The sequence below is a fragment of the Pistacia vera genome, unplaced genomic scaffold, assembly GCF_008641045.1.
Source record: "Pistacia vera cultivar Batoury unplaced genomic scaffold, PisVer_v2 Contig320, whole genome shotgun sequence".
NCBI lineage: Eukaryota > Viridiplantae > Streptophyta > Magnoliopsida > Sapindales > Anacardiaceae > Pistacia > Pistacia vera.
This window is the reverse complement of record NW_022196136.1, coordinates 4,283,947-4,306,700: the sequence shown is the minus strand read 5'-3', so window position 1 is coordinate 4,306,700 and position 22,754 is coordinate 4,283,947. Positions and strand designations below refer to the sequence as shown.

The 22,754-nt window shown below is 33.2% G+C and overlaps 1 protein-coding gene and 1 pseudogene across 1 annotated transcript; both read left to right on the top strand.

The window, feature by feature from the left end:
* The first annotated feature begins 188 nt into the window (after positions 1–188).
* On the top strand, positions 189–13,026 carry LOC116136874 (GDSL esterase/lipase At5g14450-like). The gene is made up of 6 exons (XM_031422534.1): positions 189–580; positions 670–879; positions 976–1,154; positions 1,305–1,572; positions 1,654–1,866; positions 12,995–13,026. Exons 1-5 carry the CDS (start codon positions 331–333, stop codon positions 1,863–1,865), a joined length of 1,119 nt encoding a protein of 372 aa, XP_031278394.1. The 5' UTR covers positions 189–330; the 3' UTR covers position 1,866; positions 12,995–13,026.
* LOC116136873 lies at positions 6,058–8,651 on the top strand (annotated as a pseudogene).
* Positions 13,027–22,754: the final 9,728 nt, after the last annotated feature.

Below are 22,754 nucleotides of genomic sequence, written 5' to 3'. Positions count from 1 at the left end.
TATTGTATTTCTTCCGAGTAAGGAGCTAGAAGCAGGAGTCTTTTTCTCAATCTAGATAGCTATGTTTAAGTTTTTTTTTGGTTGAGAATTAGACTTAATATACATTGAGCTTCACATGCAACCTGCCCATTTGTTATATCAGTGGTCACCATTGTCAGAGTAAACGATTCTTGTGTGTAGAAATACTTTATTTAGGTAAGAAGATGGTAGCTGTTAGTGGCTGAAAAACAACAAAAGATTTAGTAGTTAGTAGTTACAGTGAGGAAGGTTCCGTACGTTTAACCTTATATAAAGGGGATTAGATGGTCAAGTGCATTAACAAAAGAAGAAATGGGGAAATTGAGCAAGAGTGAGAGTGTATTAGCAGTGGTGACTGGATCAGTTGTTTTAATTGTTTCATTTGTTACAAGTAGTTCAAGTGCTTGCAGCTTTCCAGCAATTTACAACTTTGGGGATTCTAATTCTGACACTGGCGCTGACTCAGTGACATTTGGTCGACTTCCTTATCCTAACGGCAAGACTTATTTCGGTATACCTTCTGGCAGGAATTGTGATGGACGTCTCATCATTGAATTTATAGGTAATTGGCTAGACATCTAATTCTCATTTAAATACTACTTTATTAAGCATTTGTATATCAAAATCTAAATTGATCCTCCCTCCAAGCAGCCGAGAAATTGGGATTACCTTTGCTGAATTCATATCTTGATTCTTTGCAATCAAATTTCCGACATGGAGCAAACTTTGCTGCTAGTCGAGCTACAATCCAGCAAGTAAATGGTCAGTTATGTGAGGGACGTTATAGCCCCTTATCTCTCGGTATTCAGCTTTTGCAGTTTGAGCAACTTAAAGTCCGCACTAACGAGTTTTACATTCAAGGTTAGAGATAAAAAAAAACCTGAAAATAAAATTAAAGAATCCTCATATATTCCTTCTTCATGCATTAGCCTTTCATCATGCTTTCTGTGTTTTCAGCCAATAGCTCACAAACCAAAGTCAAAAGTGATCTGCCAAGGCCAACAGACTTCTCAAAGGCACTTTACACAATAGATTGTGGACAAAATGATCTTCATTATTTAGTTACAACGATGACGGAGGACCAAGCCAACGCAGCCATCCCCAATATAACTAATCAGTTTGTTCAAATCATAGAGGTAATATCTTCATCTCATCTCAATCTCAACAGAGGGAACTTGCTAGCTAACGATATGAATTTTGCAACTTAACATGCATGGCTCAAATGGTTATTCATTAGAGCATTTCTTTTACCTTTGTTTCACCTCTTGACTTCGGTATTATTACAGAAGCTCTACCAAGAAGGAGCAAGGAAATTTTGGATACATAATACAGGTCCCATTGGGTGCTTGCCACTTATGGTTCTTTACCATCCCAAGTCTGGTGATGTAGACGAAATTGGTTGCGTTAAGTCTTACAATGAGATTGCTCAAGAATTCAACAAGCAGCTTAAATACAGGATTTACCAACTAAGTTGCCAACTTCAGGGAGTGGAGCTTATTTCTGTCGATATCTATTCAGCTAAGTACACTTTAATTAGAGAAGCAACTAACTACGGTATGTATATACTCTTTAGATACATCAAGCTAGTTAATTAGAGCTCATCATTTTATAAGATAAATTGGTTAATTATTTCAGGTTTTGTAAATCCTTTTGAGTATTGTTGTGGGAATGATAATTACAAATGTTGGGAGAGATCGGCAACAAATATTAGTGCATGCAATGATCCATCAAAATACATTAGTTGGGATAGCCTGCATTATACTGAAGCTGCAAACTATTGGATAGCAAGCCGCATTGTGAATGGCTCATTTTCAGATCCTCCGATTTCCCTCGAGAAAGCATGTTGAGATCCTCGTGAAAAATCATGATTCATGAGTTATGAGTTTTTTTTTTTTTTTTTTTTTTATAAATGGGTTTTAAATTTAAAGATGAAATTCCTAGATTTTGATGTAGGTTTTGATTTAATCTTTTTTATGTTGACGTATGAGGTTTTAAGTTGGGTTTGATAAATTTTGGTTAATTGTTGAGTTAATTTTGAATAGGTTTAAAGAATTGATGAAACCCTAAGTTATAGTGATTTGGAGATTTGATTTAATTTTAATATATTGATTAATTACTTGATATTTAGAACTGGATTTGATGAGTTTTCATAAGTTTGTGAGTTGAATTTTATTAGATAAGTAGAAATTGTTTGAAAAGTCTAAGTTATAAGATTTGAGGCTTCGGTTTATAATTGATGATTTGATCCCATTGACTAAAAATCTAGCTACGTCCCAATGTCAAAATTAGAATAACAATAGAAAAAAAAAAATTAAACTAAAATACTAAGCACTAAACATTTGTTTTGAGTTTAATGCACTTTACTGTTTACTCCTGAGGTTCCTTAATTAAAATGTTCCCCCTCAGGTATCAAAAATGATGATTTACCCTTTTTTGTTGTTATTCTGTTAAGTTTTTCACTAACTGGTTAATACATTTCAGATTTAATTCATTAAATTAAATATTAAAGCCCTAACAAGATACTGGCAACAAGGGGTAAATTGTTATTCATGATACCTAAGTGAGAATTTTTTTTTTTTTTTTTTTTTTAACGATATGCACAAATTTGAGCTAATTAGTGACTTAAAATCTCTTCTGATGCAATTTGTGAATGTGAACAATCATGAGCAAGTAGTAAGTATGAACAAGTAAAGTAATTGCACAAAATACAAAGTAAAGAGATAGGGAAGAGAAAATCAAACTTGCAATATATACTGGTTTGACCCAAATCCCGCCCAAGCTATCCCCTTTGGAGTATTCCACTATCTTATTTAGTCTTCAACCAAGACCAAGAATTTTTTCATACAAGTTGGCTTCCAAGGTGCAACTAAACCTTTACACAATAGTTCAACCCAATTGACTTCAAAGTGTCAATTAGACCTTTCTCAATCATTAGGACTTACTTTCTCTCATTAGAAAAGCCTAAAGCCCCTAAGAGTGAAATCCACTCTTTTACAATTTGAAATTTAATTTAATGCAACATTGAAAACTTTCTTAATAGAGTGAATGAACAAGTTTTTAGCCCAATACAACCCAATCTACAAAGTATACAGTGATGGTGTAGCAAGTGTTTAAGGTTTGAATGAGAAATTTGCAAGTGAAAGCACTTTGAATGATTGAATACTTTTGGTTTGATGTTTTCGCAAGTTTAGAGTGATTAAAATTAATTCCATGGGATTTGGTTGGGTTTATATAGAAAATCCTCATTAAAAAAAAAAAAAAAAAAGTTATGCACTAAATGAATTTTCCAACTCGCATCATTTAGTTGACCTAATGGTTTATTTGGTCGTCCTATTGCTCAAGTGTCACTAGCTATTATAACTCTCTAATGACATTAGGTCGACCTAATAGTGCATTCAATCGTCTTAACAGGCTATTTGGTCGACCTAATAGTTATTCTTTTAATAAGACATTTTGTAATACTTCTGTCCATATTGAACAACCATTAAATGGGTCAAACTGCAAGATTTTAAAATATGATATTTTAGACAATAATTAAAAATCAATAATAGGAACCCTATTCAGTTGACCCAATGGGTTAATCAATGAAAATTTAAAACTTATTTTTTAACCTGTTTAGTTTGAAAAATGACATTTAGACCCCAATTTGAAAAACCACCCAAAAACAACTATCTGGGAGCTTTAATATGTAATTCAATTTTTATAACCAAGGCCCATGCTTTTACAAGTAAAAATGATTACAATGAAATATACATAGACTAAGCTTTCTTGAATTCCTCAAAATTCTTCATCCAAGCTTTGCCTTTTTCCCTTCTTGATAAATCTTTGAGTGCATTGAGAAATTTTCTTGCCATCTAAGTTCACACTTGAGTAAGTGTCATTAGCAAACATGCTTAAGGGCATATTAGTTTATTATTATTATTAAAATAAGAGCATAATGACTCCTTGAGTCAACACCTCTAAATAGCATAAGATTAACATTAAAATTATATCCAAAATATAAACATCAAGTGGAGAATAGTGTCATGGATAAGAAAATCTTCCAAATAAAGCTCAACAAAGGCTTAATCTCTAGGGCTTACTTAAATAACCCAAGCTATTCTTAAGTTTCCCCAAATTAGAGATTTTGAATCTATCTCTTACTATAATATTTGATTTTGGTTTCGCTTGAAGTATCGGTACGATATCTAACATTACTAATAAAATTAATTGATTTTTTTAGATTTTACACAAATATAAGATAAGAAGACCGATTTAGAAAATAAGAGATCTTCATGATAGATGAGATTTCCGTAGATTGTGAATAATGGAGGGGATATATATATAAGAATTAAGGGGATGATTTTTAATATTTATATAAGAGTTTTATTATTATTTTACTATTCTCAAACCAAATGTTACGGGGATGGGACGGGTCATTGGAAATTCGGGGACCATTACCATCTAGGTAATACTCTATTAAGCTTGATGATAGATAGTGTAAAATGACCTTTTCTTAATAAACTTTGTGTCTTTGGATGTTTTTAAACTTTTGGTCAAAGGGTTCTACCCTTGAAATATAGGATTGAATTAGATTTCATTCTACATTTAGGGTTAATAACTTAATTCCCCTTACGTTTCAGAAATAATAAAAGTTCATCTGCTGTTAGTTTTAGATGTTAAATAAATTTAGAAGGATAATTTGGTAATATTTACAAAATAACAGTATAAATTAACAATTATTAACAGTAACTAACTAATGGAGGATTTTTTTATTTTATCATACGTCAGGGTGTATGTTTAATCCTATATTCTATTCAATAATATTTGATTTGAAAATAAGACTAAATTAGCAAATAATGTTGTAAGAAAATTATTTTGATTTTCATCAAGTATTTTTAAAAAAATTATACATTAGGGAAAAAATTAAATAAAATAATATTAACAAGAGAGAGAGAGAGAGAAAGAAATTAACAAGCAGATGGGAATTTGAAGGGATACAAATGTCATGCACATATGAATACACAGTGGAAATTGATCTATAGTCTCTAGGGATATGGATTATTATCCCGAGAAAGTTACCCAGGTTAGAGATAACAATTTCATGAAATTTCAAACCGTTCCACCATAAACTCATTAATCATGTCAATCATACTCGATGGTATCCACTACCATAAATATCTTCAAACAAACACTACTATTTAAACACTGTTAAACGTAATTAAATACTATTATGTGTCCTTATTCATTCTAGATTCCAGGATTCACGCCAATAACCTCGCGGTGCCTGATCCTTTTCTAACAACTCAATTCCTTTTTTTCAGATGATCTTGTACCCCATCGACTGTCGAGATCAATTTCTAGAACGCTCAGGATCTTTTCCATAAACCTGAAATCGCTAATATGAAGTCCCAGATGGTATATTTTATTTCCTCAGTTATATTATTAAAAATTGTGGCCTTTTGATCTTTAAAAAGAACAAATCCATTTACACAATATTAATATTAAACTATTAATTGGATTACCACTTTTATTCGATTTGCAGTTTTATATACTGACCCTAGTTTACGTGGGGATACTACTGTCTTATACACTTAAAAGTATCAGAGCAGTGTGCGTGAGGATGCGGCTGTACGTTTTGTTCTCTGTCACAAACTTATATATCATATTCTTATGCCAACACCATCACCATCTCAATATATATATGTGCGTATAGATAAGCTAGGGACTTGTTCTATGTATGCTGCCAAAAAGACGTACAAATACAGGTTGATTGTTTTGATTAAACTATACCAAAATGTCAATGCCGGTTGGCTTCGACCTATTGATTTTGTCTGTGATGCTTTCATTTTAAAGTATTAGTGCTTAAATTGCAGTAGATTAGCTGAAACAAGTCAAATTGAGTGTTGGTGCATGTGGTGAGGCCTCTTCTGTTTCTGAGTTAATTTTTCTATTTGCTTTTGTATTAATTTGTGTAAAGGGGCAACCAACACTCTCATTCTCTCTTTTTAGAAGGAATATTCATATATAATAGCCTTGACTGATGGTAAAAGAGCAAAAATGAGGTTTATGAGTTTCTGAGTTGATTTCTCTTAAGCACTAATAGGAGTGGTCACTGGGACTCTTCTTCAGCTGATAGTTCCACGGCTCCGAAAGATTAGTTAAGGTATGCATAACTGATTTGGACACCCCGATGAAACCCAAAAAAAAAAAAAAAAAAAAAAAAAAAAAAAAAAAATTCATATACTTACGGATCTGTTTTACTGCCAAAGAGCATTGTTCAAAAGTTATAGTCAATTTTCTGAAGATTATAATCCATGAACTGGGTGGTTGGATTGGACCCTTTTCAACAATTATGTAAAGAGATCTTGACGTATGATGAAACACGTATCAGTATTCTAATATAGGTAATGACTGAACTTGTTAAACATGTAGATTATCTTTATATATGTATTCTCTTCGAGTAAGGAGTAGAAAGCAGGAGGATCTTTTTCTAATCTAGATAGCTATGTTTAAGTTTTTTTTGGTTGAGAATTAGATAAAACATTGAGCTTCACATGCAACCTGCAATTTGTTATATCAGTGGTCACCATGTCAGAGTAAACGATCTTGTGGTAGAAATACTTTATTAGGTAAGAAGATGGTAGCTGTTAGTGGCTGAAAACAAACAAAAGATTTAGTATAGTAGGTACAGTGAGGAAGGTTCCGTACGTTTAACCTATATAAGGGGATTAGTGGTCAAGTGCATTACAAAAGAAGAAATGGGGAAATTGAGCAAGAGGAGAGTGTATTAGCAGTGGTGACTGGATCAGTGTTTTTAATGTTTCATTTGTTACAAGTAGTTCAAGTGCTTGCAGCTTTCCAGCAATTTACAACTTTGGGGATTCTAATTCTGACACTGGCGTGACTCAGTGACATTTGGTCGACTTCCTTATCCTAATGGCGAGACTTATTTCGGTATACCTTCTGGCAGGAATTGTGATGGACGTCTCATCATTGACTTTATAGGTAATGGCTAGACATCTAATTCTCATTTACACTATACTTTATTAAGCATTGTATACAAATCTAAATGATCCTCCTCCATGCAGCCGAGAAATTGGGATTACCTTTGCTGGATTCATATCTGGATTCTTTGCAATCAAATTTTCGACATGGCGAAACTTTGCTGCTAGTCGAGCTACAATTCAGCCAGTAAATGGTCGTTATGTGTGGGAGTTATAGCCCCTTATCTCTCGGTATTAGCTTTTGCAGTTGAGAAACTTAAAGTCCGCACTAACGAGTTTTACATTCAAGGTAGAGATATAAAAACACCTGAAATTTAATTAAAGAATCCTCATATATTCCTCTCAGCATAGCCTTTCATCATGCTTTCTGTGTTTTCAGCCAATAGCTCACAAACAAAGTCAAAAGTGACTGCCAAGGCCAACAGACTTCTCAAAGGCACTTTACACAATAGATTGTGGACAAAATGATCTTCATATTTAGTTACAAACGAGACGGAGGACCAAGCCAACGCAGCCATCCCCAATATAACTAATCAGTTTGTTCAAATCTAGAGGTAATATCTTCATCTCATCTCAATCTCAACAGAGGAACTTGCTAGCTAACGATATGAATTTTGCAACTTAACATGATGGCTCAAATGGTTATTCATTAGAGCATTTCTTTACCTTTGTTTCACCTCTTGACTTCGGTATTATTACAGAAGCTCTACCAAGAAGGAGCAAGGAAATTTTGGATACTAATACAGGTCCCATTGGGTGCTTGCCACTTATGGTTCTTTACCATCCCAAGTCTGGTGATAGACGAAATTGGTTGCGTTAAGTCTTACAATGAGATTGCTCAAGAATTCAACAAGCAGCTAAATACAGGATTTACCAACTAAGTTGCCAACTTCAGGGAGTGGGGCTTATTTCTGTCGATATCTATTCAGCTAAGTACACTTTAATTAGAGAAGCAACTAACTCGGTATGTAATACTCTTTAGATACATCAAGCTAGTTAATTGAGCTCATCATTTATAAGAAAATTGGTTAATTATTTCAGGTTTGTAAATCCTTTGAGTATTGTTGTGGGAATGATAATTACAAATGTTGGGGTTTCTGTTAAATAATTTTTGCATTGAAGTTAAAAGGTTTCATTATTTTATATTATATTTGGGTAATCAATAATATGATTATATTTATTTAACAGATTAAACGACATGTTCCCACCTAAGGTTTGACTAATCTGCAAGTTCTCATCCCTGGTTTCATAAATTGCAGATTCCTATCATTAAATTAACACCGTTATTTTTCTCTCAAACTAACGTCCACATCTCAAATTTCTCTCAAATAACCCCTTGAGGAGATCTCGGCCAAGCCAAAAATCCGGCATGATTTCGACACCATTGAACCTCCCCGACATCACCATTAGCATCCCCTTATCTTCTTCACCAAAACCCCTAACTTTTTCACCCAATTGCATCTCAGTGAGGTGTCGGAATTTGGTTGGAAAGGGGCGACAAAACGCGAAAACTTAAGGAAGAGGCAGCGACGATCGGCAGGCAATTGTCATCGGCAATGTTGGGGGTTTTGGTAGGGGGAAGTCGGCGATGCTATTGGTGGTCTTGGAAGTGGTTTTCGGTATCGGGACTTTTCGGAATTTGGATGAAACGCCGATTGACACTAAAAATGACGATCGTCGATTGGGGGGTTCAATCAGACGGGGAGGTAAGGGGTTTGACGTGGGGGTTGAGGGGATTGTAATGGTGGTGTCGGGAGGGGTCGATTGTACCAGAAACATGTCGGAATGACCTGAAATCGCCGTTGGGGTGAATTTGAGAAATGAAGGGTTATTTTGAAATTTTTATCTTTGAAATGACCATTTTACTCTTTTAATTGTTAAATTAAACAGTTTTTTATTAATTTAGGGGTGGGAATCTGCAATTTATGAAATCAGGGGTGAGAACTTGTAGATTCGCGAAACCCACCTTGGGTGGGAAAATGTCGTTTACTCTATCTAACATTACTAATAAAATTAATTGATTTTTTTAGATTTTANAGAAAATGAAGAGGGAAATCGAAGGATTTTTGGGTAACATGAGGAGTGGAAAAGAGAAAAGAGACAAGAGTGGAGTTGTTTTTTATTTTAAAAAATAAAATAAAATATAATAATGATTATATATATATTTTTAAATATAACAAGCTTAGAGCATTATTGTTTTTTTTATTTAGAACACCATTTTTCATATAAATAAAGAGTATTTCATTAATTTTTAAATATAAAGAATACAATTTTTATTCAAATCCAATAGACTCTTTAAATTTAATAAAAATGTTCTTTATTTTTAAGAAAGAGACTTAATGGGAGAGAGAATTAATAAATAAAATGCATAGGAACTTGTAATTTATTAATTAAAATTATGATAGAGAGTGAAATTTGACTCTCTAAATGTGGAGAGCCAAACTTACTCTCTAATTTATATTTTAAAGATGAAAAGTATGTTAGATTTTGTTTTTATGGATAGACTCTCTATAATAAAGAGTTTTAGTCATATAAAGAGTCTTTTGGAGATGCTCTTAAAAAAGCCGTTGGTAAAAGTTGTCAATTTTACACCCTTCAACTGAATGTTTTAGAGCATCTCAAGTACTACTCTTTATTTTGAAGAGCATCTTTCATATAAATAAAGAGTATTTTCATTAATTTTTAAATATAAAGAACACAATTTTTATTCAAGTCCAATAGATTCTTTAAATTGAATGAAGATACTCTTTATTTTTAAGAAATAAACTTAATGGAGAGACAATTAATAAATAAAATGCATAGGAACTTGTAGTTTATTAATTAAAATTAGAATAGAAAGTGAAATTTGACTCTCTAAATGTGGAGAGCCAAACTCACTCTCTAATTTATATTTTAAAGATAAAGAGTTTGTTGGACTCTTGTTTTTATGGATAAACTCTTTATAATAAAGAGTTTAAGTCATATAAAGAGTCATTTGGAGATGCTATTATAATCATTTATAGTTTTTATAGGTCATTTACCATCTCTTGTCCTTCATTTGCTTAATTTAGCTGAAATTTTATAAAGTTCAGGTAACGGTCAGGGGTTTAAGGCTATTCCTAATACCCTAAGGGGTTTAGAAATTGTTAGGTAAACGTCAAGGGGCTGTCAATTATTATCCCTCAAAATAAAATCTAATAGTTAATTGATGTCAATTCTATAATGGAAATCTATTAGTTAATTGAAATCGACTTAAACCTAGTACAGACTTAAAACTCCATTATTTCTTTAACTAGTTTGGTTTGTTCAACTCATTTAAAAGAATATCTTTATATTAGTACTTATAAAATATTTCTAAATTATGTTTGTATAGCTTTTAAGAATGAAAAGTTGTTTATACAAACGTGAAATATTAAAATATCTTGAAACTTAATACAAATTATTTTATAATATTATTTATATAAATAATTTAAATTTTTTTATTAAAAAAAAAAAAAAACAATGGTGTCATTGGTTGGCAACTCTTGAGAGTTCATTTAACGATATTGTCGATTAGAATGGAAACTCCACATCTTATTGTAGTGATAGTGTACTAAAATAATTTATTTATATAGATTTAAATCATATTTTATATGTATCCGCTAATTAAGTTCCACGTACTTTTTAGTAGTTACAATCTCCAAAGACAGTCTGCACAGGATTGTTTTCCATAATGTTATACCCCAGGCCAAGGCTTTCCTTAAGAAGCATGACCAAAATGTCAATGCCGGTATTGATTTTGTCTGCTGATGCTTTCGTTTTATAGTATTAGTGCTTAAATTGCAGTAGATTAACTGAAGATCAAGTCAAATTGAGTGTTGGTGCATGTGGTGAGGTCTCTTCTGATTTCGGAGTTTATTTTTTCTATTTGCTTTTGTATATAATTTGTGTAAAGGTGGCAGCCAACACACTCATTCTCGCTTTTTGAGAAGGAATGTTCATATGTAATTACGGATCGGTTTTGCAGCCAAAGAGCATTGGTCAGAAGTCATAATCAATTTTCTGAAGATTATAATCCATGGAGCTGGGTGGTTGGATTGGACCATATTTATGTAAAAGAAATCTTTGACGTATGATGATTGATGAAACCAATATAGGTAATGACTGAACTTCTTAAAATGTATTATTATCTTATATATATTGTATTTCTTCCGAGAAGTAGCTAGAAAGCAGGAGGATTCTTTTTCTCAATCTAGATAGCTATGTTTAAGTAATTTTTTTTTTTTTTTTTTTTTTTTTTTTTTTTTTTTTTTTTGAGAATCAGACTTGTATATATGAGTTTCACCTGCAACCTACAATTTGTTATATCATGGTCAACATTGTCAGAGTAAACGATATTCTTGTGTGTAGAAATACTTGATTAGGAAGAAGATGGTAGCTGTTAGTGGCTGAAGAACAACAAAAGATTTGTAGTTAGTAGTTACAGTGCGCAAGGTTCCGTACTTTAACCTTATATAAAGGGGATTAGATGGTCAAGTGCATTAACAAAGAAGAAATGGGGAAATTGAGCAAGAGTGACAGTGTATTAGAAGTGGTGACTGATCAGTTGTTTTAATTGTTTCATTTGTTATAAGTAGTTCAATGCTTGCAGCTTTCCAGCAATTTACAACTTTGGGGATTCTAATCTGACACGCGCTGACTCATTGACATTTGGTCGCTTCCTTATCCTAACGCAGACTTATTTCGGTATGCCTTCTGGCAGGACTTGTGTGGACGTCTCATCATTGACTTTTAGGTATTTGCTAGACATCTATTCTCATTTAATTACTACTTTATTAAGCATTGTATATCATATCTAAATTGATCCTCCCTCCAGCAGCGAGAAATTGGGATTACCTTTGCTGAATTCATATCTGATTCTTTGCAATCAAATTTTCGACATGGAGCAAACTTTGCTGCTAGTCGAGCTACAATCCAGCAAGTAAATGGTCAGTTATGTGGGGACGTTATAGCCCCTTATCTCTCGGTATTCAGCTTTCGGAGTTTGAGCAACTTAAAGTCCGCACTAAGTTTTTACATTCAGGTTAGGATTAAAAAATACTGAAAATCGAATTAAAGAATCCCCATATATTCCTTCTTCATGCATTAGCCTTTCATTATGCTTTCTGTGTTTTCAGCCAATTGCTCACACACCAAAGTCAAAAGTGGTCTGCCAAGGCCAACGACTTCTCAAAGGCACTTTACACATAGATTGTGGACAAAATATCTTCATTATTTAGTTACAACGATGACGGAGGACCAACCAAGGCAGCCATCCCCAATATAACTGATCAGTTTGTTCAGCATAGAGGTAATATCTTCATCTCATCTCTATCTTAATAGAGGGAACTTGCTGGCTAACGATATGACTTTTGCAACTCACATGCATGGCTCAAATGTATTCATTAGAGCATTTCTTTTACCTTGTTTCACCTCTTGACTTCGGAATTATTACAGAACTCTACCAAGAAGGAAAGGAAATTTTGGATACATATAGGTCCCATTGGGTGCTTGCCACTTAGGTTATTCACCATGCCAATTCTGGTGATGTAGACGAAATTGGTTGCGTTAAGTCTCACAATGAGGTTGCTCAAGAATTCAACAGGCAGCTTAAATACAGGATTTACCAACTAAGTTGCCGACTTCAGGGGTGGAGCTTATTTCTGTCGATATCTATTCACCAGTACACTTTAATCAGAGAAGCAACCAACTACGGTATGTATATACCTTTAGATACATCAAACTAGTTAATTAGAGCTAATCATTTTATGATAAATTGGTTAATTATTTCAGTTTTTAATCCTTTTGAGTATTGTTGTGGGATGATAATTGCAAATGTTGGGAACTCTGCAACAATATTAGTCATCAATGATCCATCAAAATACATTAGTTGGGATAGCCTGCATTATACTGAGCTGCAAACTACTGGATACAAGCCGCATTATGAATGGCTCATTTTCAGATCCTCCGATTTCCCTCAGAAAGCAGTTGAGATCCTCTTCTTCACTCACGTTTATCACCTCCACATGTTACCACCATGTTTTTGTTTTTTTTAAGTGTAATAACCAAATTCTTCGTCTTTTGATCCTGGCGGAGGCTTATTTAAATAAAGATGTAATAATCTAGCTCTTCATAGCTGGTTTCAAACACACTCTGCAGCATTCAGTGCCAAAATTCAAATGATAAATAATTTACAATTGGATGTCATTTTTCTCAAGATATATTAAATTTAATATACATATAAAATTCCAGCGCAAAGCTAGAAATGCAATACAGGGGTCAAAATTAGAATAACAATAGAAAAAAAAAAAAAAAACTAAAATACTAAGCACTAGACATTTGTTTTTGAGTTTAATGCACTTTACTCCCGAGGTTCCTAAATTAAAATATTCCCCCTCGGGTATCAAAAATGATGATTTACCCCTTTTTGTTGTTATTCTGTTAAGATTTTCACTAACTGATTAATACATTTCAGATTTAATTCTTTAAATTAAATATTGAAACCCTAACAAGATACCGGCAACAAGCTAGGGGTAAATTGTTATTCATGATACCTAAGGTAGAAAATTATTATTTGGAGAAATCTTACGGTGAAAAATTATAAAACTCTTTGTTTTATTAATAATATAGTCACTGAGCAATTACATGTATAATTTTGGTATTTTGAAAAGTGTTGAATTATAGTTTCATTATCCATGCCATCGAATACATCATTTTCTATATACACAACTAAACTATCATTCAACCATTAATCTCCTATTTGATTTGTAAATGATTCTCTACAAAATTTATTGATGAAAATACTCTCTCACGCTCGTAGTGGCCACCAAAAGTATTAATGCCCATTTTATCAAAAAAATAAACTAATCAAAATCCCTTTTATCCTTTTTAGTCTTAATCATAATTTTCACAAGATCTCTAAAAGGATCGAATAGCTTTAAGAGAGGGGGTTGAATTAAGCCTTTAAAGCACCTAAGGCCATTTTTTAACTATAAGCACACTTTGAGCTAATTAGTGATTTAAAGTCTCTTCTGATGCAATTTGTGAATGTAAACAATCATGAGCAAGTAAGTATGAACAAGTAAAGAAATTGCACAAAATAAAGAGAATACGGAAGAGAAAATCAAACACGCAATATATACTGGTTTGGCCCAAACCCTGCCTACATCCACTCCTCCAAGCTATATCCCCCTTGGAGTATTCCACTATCTAATTTAGTCTTCAACCAAGACTAAGATTTTTCTTCATACAAGTTGGCTTCCAAGGTGCAACTAAACCTTTACACAAGTGTTCTATCCAACACTTCAACACAATTGACTTCAAGGTGTCAATTATACCTCTCTCAATCACTAGGACTTACTTTCTCTCACTAGAACAATCTAAAGGCCCCAAGAGTGAAACCCACACTTTTACAATTCAATTTAATTTAATACAACACTAAAAACTCTCTTAATAGAGTGAATGAACAAGTTTTTAGGCCAATACAACTCAATCTACAAAGTATAAAAGTGATGGTGTAGTCAGTGTTTAAGGATAGAATGAGAAATTTGCAAGTGAAAACTCTTTGAATGATTAAATCCTTTTGGTTTGAAGTTTTTGCAAGTTTAGAGTGATAAAAATTAATTCAATATGATTTGGTTGGGTTTACAAAGAAAATCCTAAAAAAAAAAAAAAAAGCAATTATACACAAAAATAAATTTTCCAATTCGCGTCATTCTATCTGCCTAATGGTCTCTATTTGATCGCCCTATTGCTAATGTGTCACTAGTTATTATAACTCTCAACTGACATTAGGTCGACCTAATAGTGCATTTGATCGTCTTAACAGGCTATTTGGTCGACCTAATAGTCATCCTTTTAACAAGACTTTTTGACTTCTGTCCATAGGACAACCATTAAATGGGTCAAACTACAAGATTTTACAACTTTGCCATATCTTATTTAACTCCGTTAACTTTAAAATATGACATTTTAGACAATAATTAAAAATCAATAATAGGAACCCTATTCGGCTAACCTAATGGGTTAGTCTGTGAAGATTTAAAACTTGATAAATATGTTTAACCCATTTAGTTTGAAAAATGGCATTTAGACCCCAATTTGAAAAGAGTAATACTAGCCTTACAAAGAGGCATACAAAGAGTCATACAAAGATTCAAATCCAACCCTTGAAAGAAGGGAAAAAGAGAGAGAGAAAAAGACAATCATGAATTTCAATGGCTAGATCTGGCTCGTTGTATGACTCTTTGTAAGGTTAGTATTGCTTATTTGAAAATCCCAAAAAAGCTTTTTGAGAGCTTTCATATGTAAATCGATTTTCTAGCCAAGACTCGTGCTTTTACAAGTAAAAATGATTACAAGGAAATATAGCTAGACTAAGCTTTCTTGAATTCCTCCAAATTCTTCATCCGAGCTTTGACTTTTTCCCTTCTTGACAAACCTTTGAATGCATTGGAAAATTTCCTTGCCATCTAAGTTCACACTTGAGCAAGTGTCATTAGGAAACATGCTTAAGGGCATATTAGTTTATTATTATCAAAATTAGAGCTTAATAACTCCTTGAGTCAACACCTCTAAATAGCATAAAATTAACATTAGAATGTATATTCAAAATATAATCAAGTGGAGAATCAAATGTCATGAGTTTTAATAAAAAAAATCTTCCAAATAAAGTTCAACAAAGGCTTTAACCTGTTGGACTTACTTAAATAACAAAGGCCATTCTAAAGTTTCCCCAAATTAGACATTTTGAATCTAGCTCTTAGAGTGCGTTTGGTTCAGAAAATGTTATATTATTGGAAAGATATATTATCAGAGAATCTTTAGAGAAATGTGTTTGGTTGGTTGGAATAAATTGGTGGGTATGTTATAATAATATGTTTGGTTGGAATGATAAATGAGTGGATATGTTATGTAGATTACTAATTACCCTCCTTTTTAAATAATAATATAATATTATTTTTATTATTATTTTATTCTATTATTTTTTAAACTATTTTTTTAACCTCCTATATTTAAAATTTTGCTAAAACACCCCAACCATATAAAACTTTAATTTGTAGCAAAATCACCTCCACCCACCTCAAGCCACCTCCACCATCGGCAGCCACCATAATGGAGCATGACCAGTCGGATCTGGCTAGTCGTGCCCCGGTAAGGCCTAATATGGCCATGGGTTGCTATATCTGGCCGTGAATAATGTTGTTTCATGGCCAAAGATGTGGCTGTAAAACGGCCATAGATCTGGCCGTGAAACAACCACAGATTTGGCCGTGAAACGTCGGCCATTTCACGGCCAAAGATTTGGCCTTTTCATGACCAGATCTATGGCATTTCATGGCCACGTCTTTGGCCGTGAAATAGCCAGATCTGGTCGTTTCCGGCATGGATCACAAATCCATGGCCAGAAACATCTTTACCGGCACACGACCGGCAAGATCCCGCCAGTCTTGCCTCGATATGATGACTTTCGCTGGCAGCCAGTGGTGGTGGCTAGCGGCTGGCGGTGGTCTTAGGTGGCTGGGGGTATTTTGTTAACTTTTAAACTTTTTGTAACTGGGGTATTTTAGCTATATTTTCAAATATAGGAGGTCTAGGTAATTATTATTTGGTAGACATATGAGGGCAAATGTGTCCGAAATGATAAAAGATTAAGGACAAAATAGGGTCAAAATTAAGATCATCTCGGTAATCTTATATTAACATCCCTTGAGAAGGTAATGTGATTACCCTCAATATTACCAACAGTAAACACTATTTGCAATAAAAATATTACGTAATATTTTATTACTTGACAACCAAACAAAGGAATCTTGAAAATTAAACAAAAATTATAAGAATAATCTTATATCACCTCGAACCAAATGCAACCTTACTATAATATTTGATTTTGGTTGAACTACACGATATCATCAAAATAAGGGATATAGTTGACAACCTCCTTAGATTTACCTTACACCCCTAAATTCTCCGCGATTAGCTAAACATTATGCAACAAACCATCTGACACTAACAGACATATTAAAATCCATTATTGCCCTTGTTAATTAAATAATCTCTTTCTTTAATAATCCATTTCACCTCTACCTTCCATTGTTTTCATTTGTTTTAATCTAAACTTTTCATTCCCTCTTAACCCAATCTAATTGTCTCTCAACTCTCACGACACATACCTAGAGCTTTAACTCTCCATGAATGGCCTCTCTCCAGCAAAACTCCAACAACTCTCTTCCTCCCATCCAATCTCCTCTCCCTCCCTCTCCATTTGCCTCCCGAAAAACCCCTTCCTTTATGAAATTCTCCACCCTGCACTATAAAAAATCTTGACAACACTATAAATTCCACCAATGACACTGAAAAGGTTGAGAAAATCTTCGCCAACGAGGTAGTTTACAACTTCTTCGCAACACACCATTGACCCCGAAAAGAAACGAAAACTCATCGACAAAATCTACAAGTCCTCTACGATATAGCCTCACATGGCAAATTCTTGGCAAATGTGGAAAGATGGTGAGAGAGTCGAGTTTGATGGTGAGATTCACAATAAGGTACCAAAAATTTGGGTCAAAATTGATTGATATGAGCGTCAAACAATAGCTTGAAGAGATCGAGGCAGATCAGGAGATATTTAACTTACCGTATGAGAAATTTTTTTTTTTTGGTTTTTTTTTTTGTGACGTAATTTGGGCTCGATTAATTGTATTGATAGTTGGTCTTTTACTTTATTTTCGGGAGAAAATGAAGAGGGAAATTGAAGTAGGGGTGGGATAAATTCCGAAAACCAAACCGAACCAAAAATTAGGTTTTTTTTACAAACCAGTTCGGTTTTCGGTTTGTGAAATTCAAAAAACCGAAAAACTGGTTCGGTTTGAAAAAAATTTCAAACCGGTTAAAAACCGGTTTTACCCTAAATATAAAAGCAAAAAAATTATTATATATAAAATAATAAATATTTGAATTTAGGGACTTAAATGAAACATTGAAGAATTTTAAGGATAATTTGAAAACCGGTTAACTGGTAATTGAACCGAAAATTTGGTTCGGTTTACATTTGGTTTTTAACCGAAACCGGTCCGGTTTTTAGTTTGGATTTTCTCCAAACCGAAAACTGGTTCAGTTTTCGGTTTAGATAAAACGGCTCGATTAACCGGATTATCCCACCCCTAAATCAAAGGATTTTTGGGTAACTTGAGGAGTGGAAAAGAGAAAAGAGACGAGTGCAGTTGTTTTTTTAAAAAAAAAAATAATAATAATCAATTATATTTTAATTATATTTTTTTAAGAACAACAAGCTTAAAAAAGCGGGTTGGGTTGGTAAAAGTGTCAATTTTTCACCCTTCAACTGAATGTTTTAAAGCAAATGATGTGTTCCACTACATCAAATTTTTAATCTAGGGACGAATTCAGTTTCGTCTTGTGATGATCATTTTAGGGGATGAAATTATAATTTTGTCAAAAAATGCTTAGTACTCAATTTCCAACCCGCGCCAACAATTGATTTCGTTAGCCATATGGAGGGAATGATGAAATAATATAGAGAGAAATTATTCTGGGACAAAATTTATTATTTTTGGATGAAAACTTTTGTAGCTAAAAACCTTTTTTTTGGGAGACGAAATTTTTTGTCTCTAATTGTACAAAATTTGGAAAACTTAATAGGGATGAATATGATTTTGTCCTCGATTATAAAAAATACATTTTTAGGGATGAAATTTGAAAAACTTATAAGAGAGAAAATATTATTAGTTCTAGGTAAATGTAAAAACACCCAATTCATTTTCTATTTCATTTGAAACAAAACCCAGACTTTCTTTTCGGTTTTCAAACCCTAAAACCCATTTTCTTTCCTGTTTTCTCATTCATTTCAATCATGATCGAGTTTATTCCCATTTTTCTCTCTTTCCTTTTGCGATTTCTTCATCTCATCTTGTCAAATCTTCATTTCATGACGGCGGTTGCTCGTTTCACCTTGGTAGCACCAGGTTTCATCTTTGGCAGTACCTTTAGTTGCCGTCCAAGATACAATTCTTCAATTCATCCTTGTTTCCATCTAATAGTTGATTTTGTTTCTCTGGTTTGACTATGAGAGTTGGGCGGCGTGAGTTTGATTGAGAGCTGGTTTGGGTTTGAGAGATGGCGCGAGTTGGATTGAGAGCTGGTTTGAGTTTGAGAGTTGTCGTGAGTTTGATTGAGAGCTGGTTTGGGTTTCAGAGATGGCGTGAGTTTGATTGAGAGATGGTTTGAACTTGAAAGTTGTCATGAGTTTGATTGAGAGCTGGCATGATGATTGATTAAGAGTTGGTTTGGGTTTTCAAAGATGGAGTGAGTTTGATTAAGAGGTGGTTTGAGTTTGAGAGCTAGCGTGAGTTTGATTGAGAGTTGTCGTGATGGTTGATTGAGAGATAGTTTGCATTAACGATTGTTTTACTGAATGAAAATGACATGGGATTAGATCGAAATAATGCTATTATGTTTCTTTTGTAAATGATTTATGACATGGAAATATAAACTCTCGGTTACAATTTTAGCAAACAGATTTCATTTGTTATAAATATGAAATTTATTATTATTTTGATTGCTTTATGATAGGAATTTTTAAAATCTGTTTAACATTTGTGTGTGATAGCAATTTTTGAAATGGCGTGAGTTTATTGTTTTATGGTGGCAGGTCTTGTGAGTTGTGATCTGCGAAATCAATTTTGAAATGGCGTGAGCTACTAGTTGGTTTAAATTTAATTAGTTTAAGAAGTTTTAACTTATGGTTTTCATTTTTTGATGGAATTTTTGTAGATGATGTTGATATTGATCTTGACGATGTTGATGTTGATATTGGGTTTATTTGATCACTTTATAAAGTCACCTAATGGGTATTACATACATAGAGTTTCATATATTCTTATTCTTTCAACAAGCAGCATACATACTTGTTTTCTTTCTTTCAACAATGACAACTGCCTATAGTTATAAGGTGTAACCTATTATTTGTTTAGCTCCACATGGAAATTGAAGACATAGGTGATGAAGCAATATAAGAGAAGATTGAGCAATTGTTGAAGAATCGATCTAGGAACGAGTGGTAGAAGTGCACAACCATTTTAAGAAGTGTACAACACTTGAGGAAGCACAAAGAAACAAGCCAAAAGAAAACAATTTGACTCAAAATAATGGGAATTTACTTTGCAAATATTGGTCTGATCCTAATGTCAAGGTATAAAATCTTATAGTTGTATTAGACCAATAATCAATATAAGGAATTTACGAGATTCACTATTTTACTAGTTTTGTCTAATGTAGGCAAGATGTGAAAAAATTGTTGAGAATCGAACAAAGCATGCTATGCCACATAACCAAGGATCTATGGCTTTCATGGTGGTCCACAATGAGTTTGTAAGTACTCTGAATAGCCTTCATTTTTAACCTGGATTGTTTTCGTTAGTTTAGTACAAACATATATAAATCAAATTTGATGAGTCATATAAATTCAATTATTTGGAATTTGAAATTGTATTGTGACCAATTTGGAGGTACATGAAATCAGGAGGAGAATGAACTTAATGGGGAGGAATTTGATCCAATTAGCTTCTTTTAATTCACTCATTTCAAAGAAAGAAAGGGTTGGATGCCCCCAGAAGTTGAGGCAAAATATGTAAATGAAATTAATTAGTATTCAACTGATTGTATGTAACAACGTTGTGTTTGCTTACTAAGATTGGCATTGTTTAACCTAATTTGATGTTCATATTGAATATCCTAAAATGCATAATGAAATGATAGAATTGAAGGAAAAAAGTTCATCAGATGACAAACCATTAACCATAGATGAAATTTGTGATCAAATGCTTGGAACTCGATCATGATATATTAAGGGACTTGGGTATGGTCCAAAGCCTAAGAAAAAAGTAAGATCAAGTCTTCAAATTAAAAGACTTGCAAATTCTTTTAAAGAATCTGAAGATAGATCTAAAGAATCAGTTGAGAAAAATGTCAAATATCAAGAGAAAGTAGATGAACTAATCTTACATTTAGAACAGGAAGAAAAGATGTTTGAGATGCGGCTTGCCACTATAAATCATCCACCTGCTCCTTGAAGGTAAAAATCATTAGCAATATGTCTCCTAGATGTTTTATGTTAATTTTATCTTACAAACTTTAGACAAATATATAGCTAAGTAATTGTTAATAATGATTGTTGCAAACTTGTCTAACATGCATATATCTAGAAGTCCAACAGCTTCAACAATTCGCTTTTTTGCTTCTTTTGACATGCAGCTACTATAGGAGTGGTACCTTTTTTGACATCCAAGTAGTGAAGAAAATAGTATATATTTTGACATCCAACTAACAAAGAAAGTGTAATTATTTTATACTAATGGCTGATACATTCTATACTTTTTGTTTATATGTTAATTACAACTGGATGTGTTTATGATACATGTATAGATATATAATATTTTGTTATTACTTGGTTATTTGTTGATTTGTATTAGTATCAATTTGACATTATCATATGAATTTTTTACTTTGAGAATCAATACATTTGTTAATTTTCAATCAAAAACAAATTCTCGTCGTAATTCATCATAAAAGAAAGGATGAAATATTTTATCCCCAAATCTTAACACAATCAGGGATGGAAATTTTCGTCCCCAATTCACCACAAAGACAAGGACGAAAACATTTGTCCTCAATTATCGACCCAATCAAGGATGAAATTTTTTGTCCCCAATTGTGCATTTTTTTTTGGATGAATAGTTATTCTTTTGTGGACAAAAAATTTCATCACAAAATATATAATCTTTAATGACGAAATGGTATTTCATCCCCAATGACGTGGCTTTGGGGACGATTTGTTTTTCCGTGGGCATTACCTTTTGGTAACGCGACTTTGGGGAGGATTTGGTCTGTTGTCCCGCATTACTTTTTAGGAAGAATTTTTCATCACCTTTTTTTAAAATTTCTTGGAGTGTTCCCAACCGAGGTTTACCAAAATCCAAAGTTCATATGCCTGATTGCATTTATTCCAGATTCTTACTCTCAATCTAACACCGTTAATTACTATTTGATTGTAACATAATGCTATTACCAAACTGCCCCCATCTTCTTCTTCTTCATCTCTCCTCCGTTCTAACATAGGAACTCCATTTTACAACTTTTTTTTTTTTACCCATTCTTCCTCCTCTTCTTCTTCTCCTCTTTTCCTTCTCTCTTTCTTCTTCTCTTCTCTTCTCTCTATCAGTTACTTCCCCTCGCCATCCCACCAAAACCACCAACACTTGGCCCCACCATTTCCTTTTAATTCACTGTCATCCCAACCCATCGTCCTTTAATCACTGTCGCAAAGCCACCACATTTGAATACATTGTCGTTGTACCCAACTTCATCTCACAACCAAAAGGGCCACAAACAACTCCAGTCCCCCTTCAACCTGTAGTCAATCTTTTCACATTTGACAGCAAACACCATTGCCCACCCAACTCATCTCACAACCATAATTCTCTGTTGTTGCTATAAGGAGTGGGTTTCTTATTTTTACAATTTTGGATGGAGGTGGCAATGTTTGGGTTTCTTGTAGGTTCATTTGAGATTTCTTTTGGATTGTATTAACCAATTTCGTTCAGTTTTTGTGAGTTGTGATTACTAGTTGCTTGGAAATTTTGTGGGTTTTTTAGGACAAATTTGTGGGTTTCTAAGGATTTTTGGTTGTTTGAGGAAAAAAAAATGGAGAAACATGGAAGTGGTGCCAGTGTGGTGGGG

Coding starts and splice junctions, on each gene's coding strand:
- LOC116136874 (XM_031422534.1), top strand. CDS start 331: ATGGGGAAATTGAGCAAGAGTGAGAGTGTATTAGCAGTGGTGACTGGA. Junction 581..669: donor TCTCATCATTGAATTTATAG/GTAATTGGCTAG, acceptor CCCTCCAAGCAG/CCGAGAAATTGGGATTACCT. Junction 1,155..1,304: donor AGTTTGTTCAAATCATAGAG/GTAATATCTTCA, acceptor GTATTATTACAG/AAGCTCTACCAAGAAGGAGC.